We start from the raw sequence: 15,810 nt of genomic DNA on the forward strand, positions 1-15,810 counted from the left end.
ACAGCCTTGCAGTGTTGTTATCTCCACATTGTAGGTTGGAGCCAGGCCGAGACTAAGAGCAACTGCAACCACTCGTAATGTAGTAAGTTAGTTGAACCAGGCAAGCTAGGTAAGTAAGTTACAAAGATGACTGAAATCCCTCTTGGCCCACAAAGGTCACTGAGTGACTCCTAGCAGTCAGCCTGGACAACCTCACAGGCTTGTTGTGAAGATAAAATGGAAGCAGGGGAGCACTGACTGGTAAGATGGCTCTTTTTGTTTGTAAATATTTTTAAAACAGAGAGAGCAATTATAATATTGAAAGGTGAAAAACAAAACTATAAAAAGGCACATAGGGTGAGCACAGTTACACATGGGTCAAGTAACAAAATCCAAGCCATAGAAGAAAAAAGTTAGAATAAATGTCTTCACATAAAAATAGATAAGTAAATAAAAGTTAGTGTAATCTGATTATCAAGTCTAGTTCAAGATTTGCCAGGTTTGTGATGAGTGTTGTCTTGAAAATGATGTCTCCATTGCATATATAGTAAAGGAAGGCCAAATTATATAAAAGCATATGGATGTTCTTGTCAAATCTAAAATTATGCATAATTTTCTTCATTATAGCTACATTCCAGAGTGAGTGGTACCAAGCGTCCAACGGTTGGATTTTGGGTTGCTTGCTTCCCATTGAGTTGCAAGTATTATCTGAGCTTTGAAGGGAATTTACAAGGCCAGTTCTTTTGGTAATATTGGTATCATCAAAAATATTCAGTAACATTAACTATGGACAGCGAGCAAAAGCTTTTTGCTTTTCTGCCAATAATTTCTGCCAAAATTAAAACTGAAAAATCTTGCGTAAGGTGGCACCTCAGAGTTACAGGCTCTTGTAACCCTACCTGGAGGTGCTGCTGGGGATCGAACCAGGGACCTTCGGCATTGAGAGCCAGTGGTGGTGCAGACAGTGGTTCGTGTCAGACTCAGACCTTGGGAAAGACAGGGGTTCAAAAATCCCCACTCATTAGCCATGAAGCTCACCTTGGGCCGGTCCTGCCCTACCTCTCAGGGTTGTGAGGATCAAGTGTATGTGTGTGTGTGTGTGTGTGTGTGTGTGTGTGTGTGTGAAGAAACGTGTACATCAGAATGAGGGGGAAAGGTGTAAAAGACAGCAAAGCAAAGCATCCACCGCTTGCCATCAGGCCACCGAATGCTCCCTCTTTACTTTTCTAGATCTATGCATGTATATGTATGTATCTATGCGGCCCTGGCGGTCGGGGTGGGGTGGCGCTCACGCGCGCCAGGCCCGGTCTCGCGAGAGGCGCGGGCGAGTTCTCGCGCGACTTGGCTGAGGTGGGCAGCCTCCTCCTCCGCCGCCGCGACAGCTCCCGGGATCCCGATCGCGGAAGGAAGGAAGGAAGGAGGGAGGGAAGGGAAGGGAGGAAGCGCGCGCACGGCGGGGCGGGGGAGGAGCCGGAGCGCGATGGCTGCCGGGCGAGGGGGCCGCCGGCGGCAGCAGCAGCAGCAGGCTCGGCAGCAGCGGGGGAGTCTCGAGAGGCAGGCGGCGGAGGAGGAGCAGCAGCGGCGGCGGCCCCTGAGGCAGGGGCGGCGGGACGAGCAGCAGCTGGAGCGGCGCCGCGGGGAAGGCTGGGCCTGGAGCAGTGGCGGCAGGTGGAGCTGCTGAGGGAGCCCTTCGGAAGCCGCCGGCCACACGCGAGGCAGGCCCGGCTGGGCGCCATGAGCCAAGGCAGCGGAAGCGGAGGAGGAGGAGGCGGCGGCGGCGGGGAACCCGAGGCCAAAGCTCTCCACACCAAGAGGCTCTACCGGTGAGGGAGAAAGGCAGGGAGACCCCAACCCCATCCCCGGTTTACCTCCCTCGGATCCGGGCCTCTTCCCCGCTCCCTTTCGCTGGGTATAGATACCTGGTCAAATGTTAATATATCTATCCAACTATATCCACGGAGGTCACGGTGGCGGGCATGGGTCCCCCCCCCCCAGTCCGCTCATATTTCTAACTCGCCCCACAACCAGCCCCGGGGCGGGGGTGGTGGTGATTTCCCCGGTCCCAGGGCGGGTTACAAGAATTAAAACGCAATACTGGGACCCAAGGCTCTTTCTCTCTCTCACGCACACACACGGTTGTCCCCCCCCCCCTTTATCCTCTCGTGAGGTTGAAAGGGCACAACTGAGGGACCTAAGGTGCCCCCTTTCCCTCCCCCGTTTTATGTTCTCACCGACCCTGAGGAGGGAGGATAGGATGGTCACCATTATTTATTAACCACCTACGGACCCAGGGTGGATTACAACAATTAACGCCCAATATTATGACCTGGGGATCTCTCTCACATCCGTCTCTTCATCCTGCCCCCCTTTTGGGTTTTTGAGAGGATAAGGGGGTGAGGATCAATTCCCCACCTAAGGACCCAGAGCAGGTTACACCTGCTTAAACCCAAGGATCTTTCTCATCCACCCACCCATTATCTTTTATCTTCCTTTGCATTTTCCTTTGCAACCCTATGAGGTGGCCACCCTATTTTGTATTTTTAGTGACCCTGAGAGGGATTGTATAGATGAGGGGAGCTGTAAAGGCCAAGGTGCCTTCTCACCCCACCTTTAATCCTCTTGTCTTTACCCTCTTCACCTCTCTTGAATAGGTACCTGGTCAGTTTAATCTTAATGTATATAAGGCAGAATATTGCTATAATATATCTATTGGAAGTCTGAGAGATGAATGTGCAGCCCTGAACAAGAGGCTAGGTAAAAGTTGTTGTCATTGTTATTATTCTTATTACTAAAGTTATTGTGCACCTTTCACCAGGAGGTCCCGGGGCAGATTACAGCAATTTCAAATTCAGAAATTTAAAATAGTTAAAACTTATTTCGTATACCTCAAGGTTCTTTCTAACCTCTCACACACCCTTTATTCTCTTTATTCCCCATGAGGTCAAAAGAGGACAACTGAATGACATACGGTGCTCCCCCTCCTTCCCAGTTTTTCCCCTCAGCAATCCTTAAGTGAGGATGAAAGAGGGTGACTGAATGGTTCTGAGGTGGAACAGGGTGACTGAATGACTCAAGGTCTCCTCCCCATCTTCTGAGCAACCCTGTGAGGAAGCCTGAGCTGAACATGTGCCAAATCCCTTCATCCCCATCTTATTGTGAAGGGGTATGCTGTGAGAGAGAGGCTGGACCAAGGTCACCCAATGGCAACAGGGATTTGTACCTGGTTCTCTCCCAGCCACCCATTTCTGCCCTGATCCCACAGATAGCTTTCTGTCTTTGATGGAGCTTGGCAAGGATGAAGCTTTCCTTAAATCTGGCAAACTCTCGCAAACTTATGGATCCATCATTCTTTTTTTCTCTCCACTGGGTGAAAGGAGGCATTTGCAATTATTTTATTTCACCTTGCTCTGTTGTTTTTTTAAAAAAGGTCCAGCCCTGCCCTTTTTTTAATCCACCCTGACCCTATCAGCCAGTTTCTTCTTCCATTCCCACTTAAGCAGAGTACGATGGAGCAGGAAACCCAGAGTCAAGGGTGTAAAGAAATTGACAGTTTCTCCATCCCAACCCTTTTTTTTGGCAGGGCAGTAGAGGCAGACACTCTTAAGTGATTCTCTTCTGTGGCACTTAACAAAGCCCTGTCCGCTGCATTCCCTCCATCATAATTTTCAGAACGTTATATGGAGACAGGTTACTTCACAGATGGATTATGGCAACTCTCAGTGGCTATTCCCAGGCCACTGCATGCAAGTTGAATGCTGGATGCACTTTGTTGCCATGTCCCTCTGCTTCATAGCATATCACTTCAGAGTAAATAATTCTGTTCCTTTCTGTCCCCACCTCATCTGCTTTCCCTGTGGCTCCACATAGATTCTCCTGTCTCCTTCCTGACATTTTCTTAGACAGCAACCTGGATTTAGACCCTCCGGATGTTGCTGAACTACAACTTCCATCAGCCCTAGGCCAAGGACTGGGAATGCTGAGAGTTTTGAGTTCAGCAACGTCTGGAGGGCCAAGGGTTTTCCACATCTGGTTTGAGACAGAGTGGCAAACCCATGAAGCAGATTAGGCCCACCAGTACTCATTTTCCTCCCCATAATAGTGCTGGATTGGGAGGAAATATTTAAAGCTCTACATATAGCCCAGCATGGTGATGGGGTGATCTGAAGCTCCGATGCAGTGCCGGGATGAAATTAGAGGTTTAAACCTTGTCACCAGGTACTATGACAAGGATATGTGTGCTGTGTGCCTGCAGGTGTGAATGGTTTCTGAAAATGCTCATGAGAGAGTGGCACATGACCCTTGGAGGGTAAGGCAGCCTTTTTCAAGGTTAGCTTTCTATGGTTTAGGCATTTCCCTGCCACATCATAGGTCACATAGCTATATTTTTGTGGAGGGCAGTGCGGAGTGAAGGAAGAAAACTGATGATGTAAGTGGTTTTTCTAAGGTCACTTAGTGAGCCTTTGGTTGAGTTTGAATCTGAGGCTTGAGATGCAAACAGCTTTCCCTGCCTTCTTCCCTACAGTCAAAATGCTTGTCATTGGCTTGTGTTCATGGAGCATGGTATGCATTGCCATTTTTGGGTCTTTTAATAGACTGAGGCATTAGACTTGCTTTCTGCCAATGAGAAAACCCAGCAGTAGGTATCGAAATGCGTCCAGTGCCAACCTCTTAATACCCCAAAGTGGCACTGCTTTCAGTTATATTGAAAATATCAAGTAGTTGGAAGGTCAGTACTTCTTAACTGTGAAGCCTTTAGGTTTGCTTAGAGAGTAAGGGGAAAGGGTGTGTTTGAAGCCTGGTCCTTCATTTTTTAAGGATGGGTACTGTGGGTCTATTAACGTGGACACGTTACCTGTGTCCATGCCCATTTTTGGCCCGAGCTGCCCCACCCAGTACTGGCATGTGGCCCCTGGAAGGCTTCTCACCAGAGAATGGAGCCCACCCTTACATTACAGCCTTAGAACCACATGGTATTTGGTACCTGTGCAAGCTTTTATATCTTGGAGTGGGACTTTCCTACCAGAGCAGTGGCAGCAAGTTCAGAACTTGAGGGCAGAAGCTGCTTGGGAGTTGCTGCTTTATGGGAATAGGTTGTGTATAGGCTACCCTTTGCACACACAAACATACCCAGAGTGTGTGTGTGTTTATTGCCTGCCCTTCAACCTAAGGTTCCGGGGTGGGTTTTAACATTAAAGCCCAACAACTTGCAACTATAAAAATTGGACCTAAAAGCATACACCTCAAGAGGTTTGCTTCCAACATCTTCATCTGGAAGTAGGTAGCTAACATTCTGTGGGAGCAAAGGAGGGAACAACTAGAGTGTACTCTCTAGTCAGGATTCAGCCACTGGTAGTTGGAGCTATGGACTGTCTCCATCAGTGGAGACTAGCCTGTCAAATGCGGCTGTTCTTTCTTCCTAACAGGTATAGACTCTGAAAGGGTGGGTGGCTCTGTTAGATTCTTGTCTGAAAACAGTCTGGTTACACCGTGACAGACTTATTATGCTACAAGCATTTGTGGACTAGAGCCCCTTGTCAGATACATTTTCAGCTGCTGCTGATGTGGATTGACGGCCAGGGAGTAGCAAGTGACGTCAGGCCTGACCTCCTCCATGCAGCTGAATTCTGAGGGATGCTTGGAGAAAGGAGCAAGCAAGCACCTGAACTGGCTGCGCATTGCTTAAAACTGGAGGCTTGCCTCTTAGCTTAAGCTTGCAGTAAAGGTAAACACAGTGACCAAAGGTAACTAGCCAGGTGGTGTGGCTGTTGCACCCCAGAATTCTATCCGCAGAACTTGCACTTTTGCAAGTGCCACATGCTGTTCATTCTGCATGGAGTCGTTCCTTTTGTGTGGCTGCACTGGTGCTCTGGAACTCCCTGCCAATTGACATTAAGCGGGCACCCTCACAATACTATTTTAGACACCTGTTGAAAATGTTTCTGTTTCAGCAGGCTTGTCCAGACACATGATTTGGTTACATCTGTTTTTAAACTTGTTTTAGTGTGTTTAAATGTTTTCAGATGCTTTAAAATGTTTTAAATGTGCTTTTATTTTATCACAGTACAGTATTATTTTGTCCCCCATGTATCTTGATTGGGTGAACAAGCTTTAAGAAACCAAGGAAAGGAGGAAGATCATGGCAATACAGAATTCCCATGCAGCTCTCAAAGCTGTGTCTTCCTTATGTTAAAACTTGCTGTTCTTTTGTGTCTCTTGTAGAGCTGTGGTAGAAGCCGTGCATAGACTGGATCTCATTCTTGGAAACAAGGCAGCTTATCAAGAAGTTTTTAAACCAGAGAACATCAGCCTGAGAAACAAGTAAGCAAGCTGAGTCTCTCTTCCTTTTTTTAAGTTTTGTAGTTCACTTAGGGGCATGGTCTTGAAGGCACAAGATCTACCCTTGCTGGAACTAAGCAGGTATGGGAGGGATGCTTTGCATGGACTTGTGCACACTGCCTTCAGTTTCATGGAAGACCGGATATAAATGGAATAAAAAAAATACTTGCGGAAGCTTTATATTAATGATATGATATAAAAGCCTGCCCTTTATCGGGCCAGTGGATTATTCAGTGCAGGATATTGCTTCGTTCTGCAGCAAATTTCAAACTTGTGGTCAGAGCTGTTGCTTTACACATAATGTTGTTTGGGAACACCCTTGCAGAAAATTTACCCCATAGTAAAGTTTACCTAGCCTATTCACCTGCACATACCTTTGTTAATTATGTGACACAGCAGTAGCCTGAAAAAACTGTGTGTGTGTGTGTGTGTGTGTGTGTGTGCGTGTGTGTACACAAGGGGCTTGTGCATTTGGGGGTTCAGCGGAACTTGCACAGAAGAAGCTTCCAAACAGACTGCTCCAGCTCTCCCAGTTTTAAAAAGCTATCTTGCCTAGAGACAGTGACCAGGCAGTCTGGAAGCTAGACTGACTGCCACCATGTCCTGCTTTTTCCTTGGCTATTTAGTTGCCTCAACTATGTGGGGCTTCTTTTTTTAGTATAAAAAATATTTTACTGCTATATATATATATATATTAGAATAAACTACAGCAATACTAATTAGTTTGTCATTTCTCAGGGGAAATGCCATAAGAGCAGCTTAAAGTTGGATCTGCTACTTAAAACAAGTTTATACCGCATATTAAAGTTTCTAGTTCAGTAAGTCCCTCCAGATGTTTCTAAGGGTTGGGGAGGTTGTCTTGAATGATTGCTATGTCTCATATGGGATGCCAGGTATTGTTAAAAGTGAAGGGTTCATCTGGCCTCTGGCTGCCCTGTCCTGACATTTTGTGTTAAGTTGTATTTTGCTAAGCTGTATTGTGCCATTAACCCAGATTGCAGGATGCAGTGGAAGATGGGTGGCTTCAGACTGCACATCTTTTTGTTCTGCTGGGAAGGGATCATAGCTTAAGTGGCTGTTCTTGCTAAGTTGAAGGCTAACCCCCCCCCCTCTCTTTTGCCCACTCTCCAATTTCCTGCTCTAGGTTACGTGAACTATGTGTGAAGCTGATGTTCTTGCACCCAGTGGATTATGGGAGGAAAGCAGAAGAGCTGCTGTGGAGGAAAGTTTACTATGAAGTCATTCAGCTCATTAAAACAAACAAAAAGGCAAGCTGTCTCTGAACCTTTTTGAAAAAAGCATGTTAAAATTGAAAATAGAAAATAATAATGTACTCCTGCTTTCCCCAGCCTGGAAGCATAGTTCAGATGTAAGCAGTAATAGCAAAGTTCCTACAAGACCTGAAGTGGAGAGAGACTGAAAGTTGCTAATATCAGTATGAAGGAAAATGTTAACACAACTGTATGGCCACCGGTCCATCATAAAAGTTGGTGGGATTTTTGTTTGCTTTCTGGCCACATGATGTTTTTGTGTCAGTTTTTCAGAAAGTGTTATGTCCCAAATTTCGTTTCCCCCTTGATTTTTGCATTTAAACCACTGGTTCTGAAACTTTTGGCCCCCCTCCCTCTTGATTCCATAAATTCACCCCCAGTGCCCCGTATCATATAGAAAACATTCAAAGTAGCAGTTTGCACAACCCATTCAGGAAGATAATAACACAATCATATTCAAAACCGCAACGATCAAATGCACATTTATTCAAAATCCAATTTAAAGTATGTAGCTTAATTCACCAAAATGGATGAACTTCATTCTGTGATACCAGCTTTTCAAAGACTGGTAGTCATTTACACTTCCAGTGCCCCCATGCTGCCCCCTTGCATCCTAGTGCTCCCCCTTAGTAATCAGCCCTGGGGGCAGTGTCGCCCATTTTGGGAACCACTGATTTGAACCCGTTGCTTCTTTCCAGTTTCTAGCTACCAATATTCCTGCTGCCATTAATAAGTAAACAATTAAATGTTTGTACTCAACCCTTGGTTGTCTCCACTGAATATGCTCAACACTGCTATTTCAATGGGTTTCTTTTAAAAAGATTTCCCCAGTATTTTATTTCTACAAATACCTCATCCCATGACTCAGATCTCATCCTTGATCTTGTTGTTCTAACATGTAAAGGCAGCAACATAAAGTGGATGAGCTACTTCTCTTGTGGGGTCACAGTGGTGGTTCTTAAGCTGCCTGCAGCCTTGGCTGCAGATGACACAGAGCAGCACCCCACATGACCCCTGGTTCTCCTGACTTTTTCCTTCCTTGCTTCAAGTCTGTGGAGTGAATAGTGCATAGAAATGGCTACGGTCATGGAAGCCTAATTAAGGAGGCAACAGACGGTGTACTTGCATGCAAAACTCCTTTTGTCTGCAGCATGCAGAGGAAGGCTAACTTTTCAGTTGGTGATTGCTCCTTATTATCAGCTGAGGGGAGAGAACAGCAGCAACAACTACCCCAAATCCCCTTCCGTTGACTTAAGGGAGGGTGCAGCTTTTCGCAGGCCCACCATTGGAGAATAGCGGAGTTGTACTCACTTTCCAAAGCGTAAAAGCCATAAACTGACTTTTCACCAGCAAAGTAGCCCTCAGCCTGGCACAGCTCATCTGTGGTCGGGAGACGACAAGTAGCAAAATGCTGGTGGCAGCCTACACATTGCAAGTTCTACAGAAGAGGGGTGCCATAGAGTGGCCAGGAAAAAAAGGGTTTTCTGCCAAACTTAGCTACCTTTTGAGAACAGGGAGGGGGATGAAGGTGATGGTGAAGCAACTGGGGATGTGTTCTAACTTTATTTTCCCCTCCCCTCTTCTTTTTGCTCCCCACCCCACAGCACATTCACAGTCGCAGCACCCTAGAGTGTGCCTACCGGACTCACCTTATTGCTGGCATCGGCTTTTACCAACACCTTCTTCTCTATATCCAGTCTCATTATCAGTTAGAGCTGCAGGGCTGTATTGACTGGACACATGTTACGGATCCTCTGATAGGTCAGTATCCAGATGTTGGCATGCATTTTATTTACCATTCATTTATTGCATTTGTATCCCTACCTTTCACCCCAAGGTAACACCCGTGGTTTTCTTCCATCTCATTGAATACCCACAACAACCCTGTGAGGTGGGTTAGGCCAAGAGGCAGTGAGTGGCCCAAGGTCACCCGGTGAGCATCATGGCCTAGAAGGGAATTGAACCCTAGCAATGGAGGCAAATTTAAAAGCCAAAGCTATAATTTCAATGGGCATACACTATATCTGGCCAGAGTGGGAATGGTTGCAACCACTTGAGCCGTATGGCTCCTAGGATGGCCAAGTGTCCTACTTTACGGGGGGGGCAGTCCTCTGTTTGAAGGAGCATGCAGTCCAAGACCTGTTTGAAAATAAAGAGCTCTGAGAAGAGCAAGTGGGGGTGGTTGTGGGGAACCTTGAAATACCTCGGCTGCAGTTTGAGCAGGCACACATTATGTTTAAATGATGGCAATGAGCTTGATGGCCAACTAGGGATTCAAGCCCTTCCCTTCCAGGTCTTAGTCCAGCACTCTAACCACTACTCCACACAGGCTCTCTGTTTTAAGAACATCTTATTCAATGCAATGGTTACTCAGATCATCTGCACTTACCCATTTACTTACGTAACGGAAAAACTCAGTATCTGAGATGTCCCTCCCATTGCAAACTTTGCACAAACCTTACGAAAACGATGAGAGCACCCAGCTTTTAAGAACAAGGGCGGAGGTTACCTTTTAGTGTGGCAGGAACCACCTCTGGGATGCCCTCCAATCCATAACATACACATACGTCATAGTCATATGGAAGCCGGCAGCCAATGAACCTAGAACCTTCTGCATGCCAAGCATGTGTTCTGCTGCTAATCTTTGCTCCTCCCCATATCCAAGGTGGGTTGATTATCCTGGCCATGTTGGTATTTCTCAGGAGCACTTACGATGGTCTTTCTTGACTGGGCTGTTGCAGCATTTTAACACACATTTGGGCAAGACAATCAGAATTCAGAAATTTATACATGATTGGCAGTCAGGTGACTGACTCCTTGAAAAAAGGGAGTCTATACTGAAAAGTGTCTAGATACAGATATTTTATTTTAAGGTGTTATCAGTGTTATGCTTAAATCTAGGAAAGTGAAAAATATGAGGTAAGGTGTTGTTTTGTATAGAATTGTTTTGTGAGTTTTGCATTTCTAATAGGGCTTACATAATTCACTTCATTCGTTTAAACACGTATGGGTCTTATCCATCTGTTAGATGGGGCCTTACAAAATGGCATCTGGGTTGGTTTTTACATCTTTGCTCTTGGTGTAATTAATCTTGATTGCATTATAAGCTGCTGAGTTCTCAGTAAATGACATAACATACAATTTTCCAGATAGTTTGTGAAGGAACTGGTTTTGCAGAGGCGTTTGGGGGAGGAGTGGGATCTGATGGCCAGATGAGTCCTTTGATCCCTGTGAGATGGCTAGAAATGGCTTTTTTGTTCACTTGGACATGCTCAGTTCTTGACTGGTGGGAGTCCATCGCTTTCTTGATGGCTGCCTTCCAGAATGATGCACTGAGAGACTCGTGTCCTTGGCAACCATCGCTGAGAGAATCCCATTAATACTGCTGCAGAACTTAAGCCCTCAGAATGCCTTCTAATCCACATTTAAGACTGTGTAGCTTTTGACACATTAATTGCACTTTGAAATCTTACCTGGGTTGCTATTGTGGTAGGGGCAAACTAAAATCCATGGTTGTGGGGCTTAATATATGTCCAGAGTATGTATGGATGTCATTTTTGTTCCAAACATTTCTTACAGTACTCTAGTACAGAAATTAAGGGGACCTTTTTGCATTGCATGTTGTTCTCCAGCCTTTGCCAACCTGGTGTCCCCCAGATGTTCTGGATTACAAACTCAGCTGGCTCCAGCCAGTGGAACTAAGACATCTGGTGCACAGCAGGTTGCCGAAGGCTGTTTTGCTGTCATGGCTATTGAAGCCGGTGGACAGCATAGGACTGAAACCCCACCCCCTTGGCCACATGAGGTCATCTCTGCCCCCCTGAGGCTGTTCAAGCTTTTTACTTTTCCAAAAATAAAAGCAGAGGCTTTCAGGAGATCACAATCTGCAGTTTGTGTGGTCTATTTGTGGAACAAGCCGAGCCATATGAGCAAAGGCAAGCATGATGGTTCTGGTGCAGGCAGACTCTCCACCATCGGTTTAGAGCCCCAGCTGCCTTGTTCTTGAGCAGTGCTCATCCCAGGTTACCATATTCCTTGTGTCTTCTGTAGGCTGCAAGAAGCCTGTATCTGCATCGGAGAAGGAGATGGAATGGGCACAGATGGCCTGCCACCGGTGTCTGGTTTACCTGGGGGATTTAGGTGAGTGCTAATAGTGGAAATTGGGGTGCTGCTCTGGCCCAGTGAATCCACAGTTTTCTTACATTGCAGAGGAGAAGCAGACTCCATTCATTACCAACTAGCAGAGCCCTAAATGGCTTCAGACTGTCTCATCAAAAGCCCCTTTAATAATTCCCTATGTGAACTCTGTGTAGATGGCAAGGATGTGCTAATGATATTCCATGCTTGCTGGGCTTCCTCCTTTTGTGGTTTTTCCTTAACCTGAGCTTAAGACTCTTCCAGGATTCCCCCCCCCCCCAAGTTCTGGGGATTGGGAACTAGAGTTATCCTAGTAGAGTTGGAGGCATTTATGTTGTGTTTTTAGATATTGCATTGGACTTTGGTAACTTCAAGAGGATTGTGAAAAGTTATTTATACTTTCTAACTGCCCAGAGATGTGAATTTGTTCCATTTATTGAATAAAGCCTCACCATTTCACTTGCCCGTAAGGCCTCCCACATGGTTTTATAGCATTGTGCTGCAATTCTATACCTTTTCTTACTGCAATCCATAAGTCTCTTGTGTGTGCTTCTGCCTCATCAGCTCGGTATCAGAACGAATTAGCAGGTGTGGACACAGAATTGCTGGCCGAGAGATTTTACTATCAAGCCCTTTCTGTTGCACCACAAATTGGTAAGTGTTTAGTCCATGTCTTATGATCCTTCCCCCAGATTTGTCTACCAGGCAATTTTGTCTTCAAGTTACTAGCCCATTGGAATGTTTGCCAGCCTGCTCACAATTAAGATGGTCAGTATTTGTAAACTACTGCCCTGCCTCGGGCTGCTCTTGGCTCTTGTTAGAGGCAATGGAGCAAGGGATTCTTTGACAGATCTGAGCTAAATTGGGCCTGTGATGGTTATCTCCCAAGCTGAAAGCAAAGTGGGTGTATCACGTACATGCACACTGTCCTTCCTGTGTGTTGTCTGCTGAGAGAAATCCCCAGTACTCAACAGCTTCAGGACTTTTCCTACATGTTTTGTGGAAGCATCTCTGGGCCCACCCAGCCCGTCAACCATGGATGTGGGAGAACGACAGCATCGCAATGTACCTCCATGACTTCTCTCCCTGGATTCAGAGGGCCGTGGTGGTGTTGGCAGTAACCTTAGATTCCACCTAAACATTAGGAACCTTAGATTCCACCTAAACATTAGGAAGAACTTCCTGACAGTAAGAGCTGTTCGACAGTGGAATTTGCTGCCAAGGAGTGTGGTGGAGTCTCCTTCTTTGGAGGCCTTTAAGCAGAGGCTTGACAACCATATATCAGGAGTGCTCTGATGGTGTTTCCTGCTTCGCAGGGGGTTGGACTCGATGGCCCTTGTGGTCTCTTCCAACTCTATGATTCTATGATTCTATTCTATGATTCTTTCCCACTGTTGCAGCTATTTTCTCTTCCTGGTTACTCTGGACAGGAAGGCGGTGGAGAACCCCGTGCCTCTCTCTCTCTCTCAGCCAGCACAACAAGAAGTCACTTAATTGGCAGAGCCAACCTTGCCAGTCTATCAGCCAATTTTTATGTATTTAAAAATGTGTCCCTTTCTTTTTGAAGAACTATTTCCACAAAGCAGCTTCCTGTGTCCAATAAAAAACAGTTCCACAGTTCAAACGACGTTCTTGGGTCTGTGGAAGCTCAGCCAGTGTGTATCCCGCCTGTAAAATCTTGATGACAGCTGTAGGACCAGGCTGCACAGATGTTTTGAAAGGTGTTTTGGCTGCTTCCAGGGTTTTAGACACAGCCTGGCCATAAAGGGAAGGGGCCTGAGGGATTCAGGCTTTGCAGGATGAATGATCAAGCTCCCACTCCCTGTCACTTTCGGGTTCCTCTTAAGTTCTGCCTTCCAGCTGCTCAAATGGTGGAAATGACTGGATATGCCTTTCTGGAAGGAGCCCATCTCCTCTGGTCCTTTATGGGCTCTAACACAATTCCTTCTGCAGTCTTCCTGCAAACTAAGGAAGAGCAGCCCCTTGTACTTGCAAAAAGGCCATGGGTTGTATGTATGTATGTATGAAATTTCTATGCTGCCCTTCATCTGAGGATCACAGGGAAGTTTACAATATAAAAACAAAAAATTGCATACCATAGTAACAAATAAAAACAATAATCCCCCCACAAGTGTATGAGTAGACCCATTGAAATCAGTGGGCTAAGCTGATCGTGCCCTCTGATTTCACTGGGACTGTTCTGAATATGACTTGGTCAGGTACAGCCGCAGATCCTAGGTGGGATTCTAGACTCCAGGGTTTTTGGCTGCTGTTGGGAGATTTGGACAAGCACATGTGGAGCTGACTCACTTCTGCCTTTTTGGGACAGGTATGCCTTTTAACCAGCTGGGGACACTGGCGGGGAGCAACTACTACAACGTGGAAGCCACCTACTGCTACCTGCGCTGGTGAGTGTGCCTCCCAAGGAGAGCGAGTCCACCTGTTGCTTTGGGGCAGAGAGGACTTTTCACTGTGCAGTGTATCGCCTGTTGACTTTCTTGCTCTGTGCATAGCTGGAATGTGGTTCCCATAGCTGCCTAACCTGACTGCCTGGATGCTGGTTGCTCTGTTACAAGTGTGCGTGCAGCCTGTGCCCTTGGGCTGTCAGTCCTTGAAAAGCAGCTAAAAATAAATCAATCCCAGGAACTTGTGAGCGGGGTGCTGTGTAGCTTGCAAGTCGGTTTTAGGCACCAAATTCCACAGAATTTCTGCTTTAATTATTTTTAAAATACATTGTAAACTTCAAGTGAGAGATGAGTAAGTCTCCCCAAAGAGGCCTGCCAACTGAGAAGATTCCATCGTTGCTAGTATGTCTAGTGCTGTCACCTCTCCAGATCTAAGTTGGTTCCAATATTGTACAAATGGGGTTCATTTTTTGTTTGAGAAATGTGCTTGTTGATCGAGTCTTTCCACTCCGCAGATGTTGGAGCTTGTAGGCTTGCTCAGAAGCATAATATCCCTTCCCTCCTAGACCTTTTAAAAGCAAAATTATAACAGTTTCTGGTGGCTTTTCCTCTTCCCCTCTCAAGTTGTTTCTTACCACCTTCCTGAAAAGGTGGGAAGACCTCATTCATACTCTGAACCCTGTGGCATGCACAGGAGCTTCAGTGAAGAGGCAAGGCATTCTATCATTTGTTTGTTTGTTTATTTATTTATTTATTACATTTATAGCCCACATTTTGTTCAATCAGCTCAAGGTGGCGTACATAGTTCTCCTCCCTCCCACCCCCAATTTATCCTCACAACGCTATGAGGTAGGTTAGGCTGAGAGTGAGTGACTAGCCCCAGGTCACCCAGTGAGCTTCATGGCTGAGTGGTGATTCGAACCCTCGTCTCTCCAGTCCTAGTCTGACACTCTAACCACTATATCACACTTGCTCTATTAATTTGTGTCATTGGAGAGAGTCCTGTTTCTGACAATACAAAGTAGGGAATCCCACGCTTTTCTTTCAGAACTCTGTGGAGGAGGGTGACTATGCTAGACAGAGTGGGAAAGTTATCCTAGTTGATGGGTATGTGGAGCTCTGTGACTTAAAAACATGAGCGACTCTGCCTCTCTCATGTTACATTTTAGATACATACCCAAAAGCTCTGTGTGTGTGTGTGTGTGTGTGTGTGTGTGAGAGAGAGAGAGAGAGAGAGAGAGAGAGAGAGAGAGAGAGAGAGAGATATGTTGGTAATTTTGTCAAATGAACAGGCACATTAATGAGAGAGGATTAGCTGAGGTTTGCTCAGTGGCAAACATGGGGTTCTTGCTCTGGAATGGTGTGAATCAGCCTGCACGCTTGGGTGTGTGAGTGATACTTGACGAAGTGACTGAAACCAGAGGGGACACTGAATGAGATTTCTAGTGGTTGACAGGGGAGTGCTGTACCTTGGGTTTATTGTGAAGGGAAGGAGTCTGACCTCACAGGGATTGCACCTTCTCCCATTTCCGGCACAGCCACAAATAGGAATTTTGAAGCTTCTGTTTTCAATTCAGTGCAGCTAGTCATGATGCCTGAACTTGGCAAACTATTATTAATTATGGTTTGTTTGAAACAAACCAGCTTCAAACTCTGGTTTGTGCCAGCAAGCCATGGTTATG

The 15,810-nt window shown here is 46.0% G+C and overlaps 1 protein-coding gene across 1 annotated transcript in view; it reads left to right on the plus strand.

The window, feature by feature from the left end:
* The first annotated feature begins 1,462 nt into the window (after positions 1-1,462).
* Positions 1,463-15,810, plus strand: part of SMG5 (SMG5 nonsense mediated mRNA decay factor) — a 32,968-nt gene continuing 18,620 nt past the window's right edge. The window contains exons 1-7 of the mRNA XM_082204274.1: positions 1,463-1,802; positions 6,199-6,297; positions 7,460-7,583; positions 9,191-9,347; positions 11,637-11,726; positions 12,288-12,377; positions 14,053-14,131. Coding sequence (XP_082060400.1) covers positions 1,714-1,802; positions 6,199-6,297; positions 7,460-7,583; positions 9,191-9,347; positions 11,637-11,726; positions 12,288-12,377; positions 14,053-14,131 — 728 coding nt within the window. The 5' untranslated portion in view covers positions 1,463-1,713. The remainder of the gene's footprint in view (positions 1,803-6,198; positions 6,298-7,459; positions 7,584-9,190; positions 9,348-11,636; positions 11,727-12,287; positions 12,378-14,052; positions 14,132-15,810) is intronic.

This window comes from Podarcis vaucheri (assembly GCF_965113315.1).
Source record: "Podarcis vaucheri genome assembly, chromosome: 16".
Taxonomy (NCBI): domain Eukaryota; kingdom Metazoa; phylum Chordata; class Lepidosauria; order Squamata; family Lacertidae; genus Podarcis; species Podarcis vaucheri.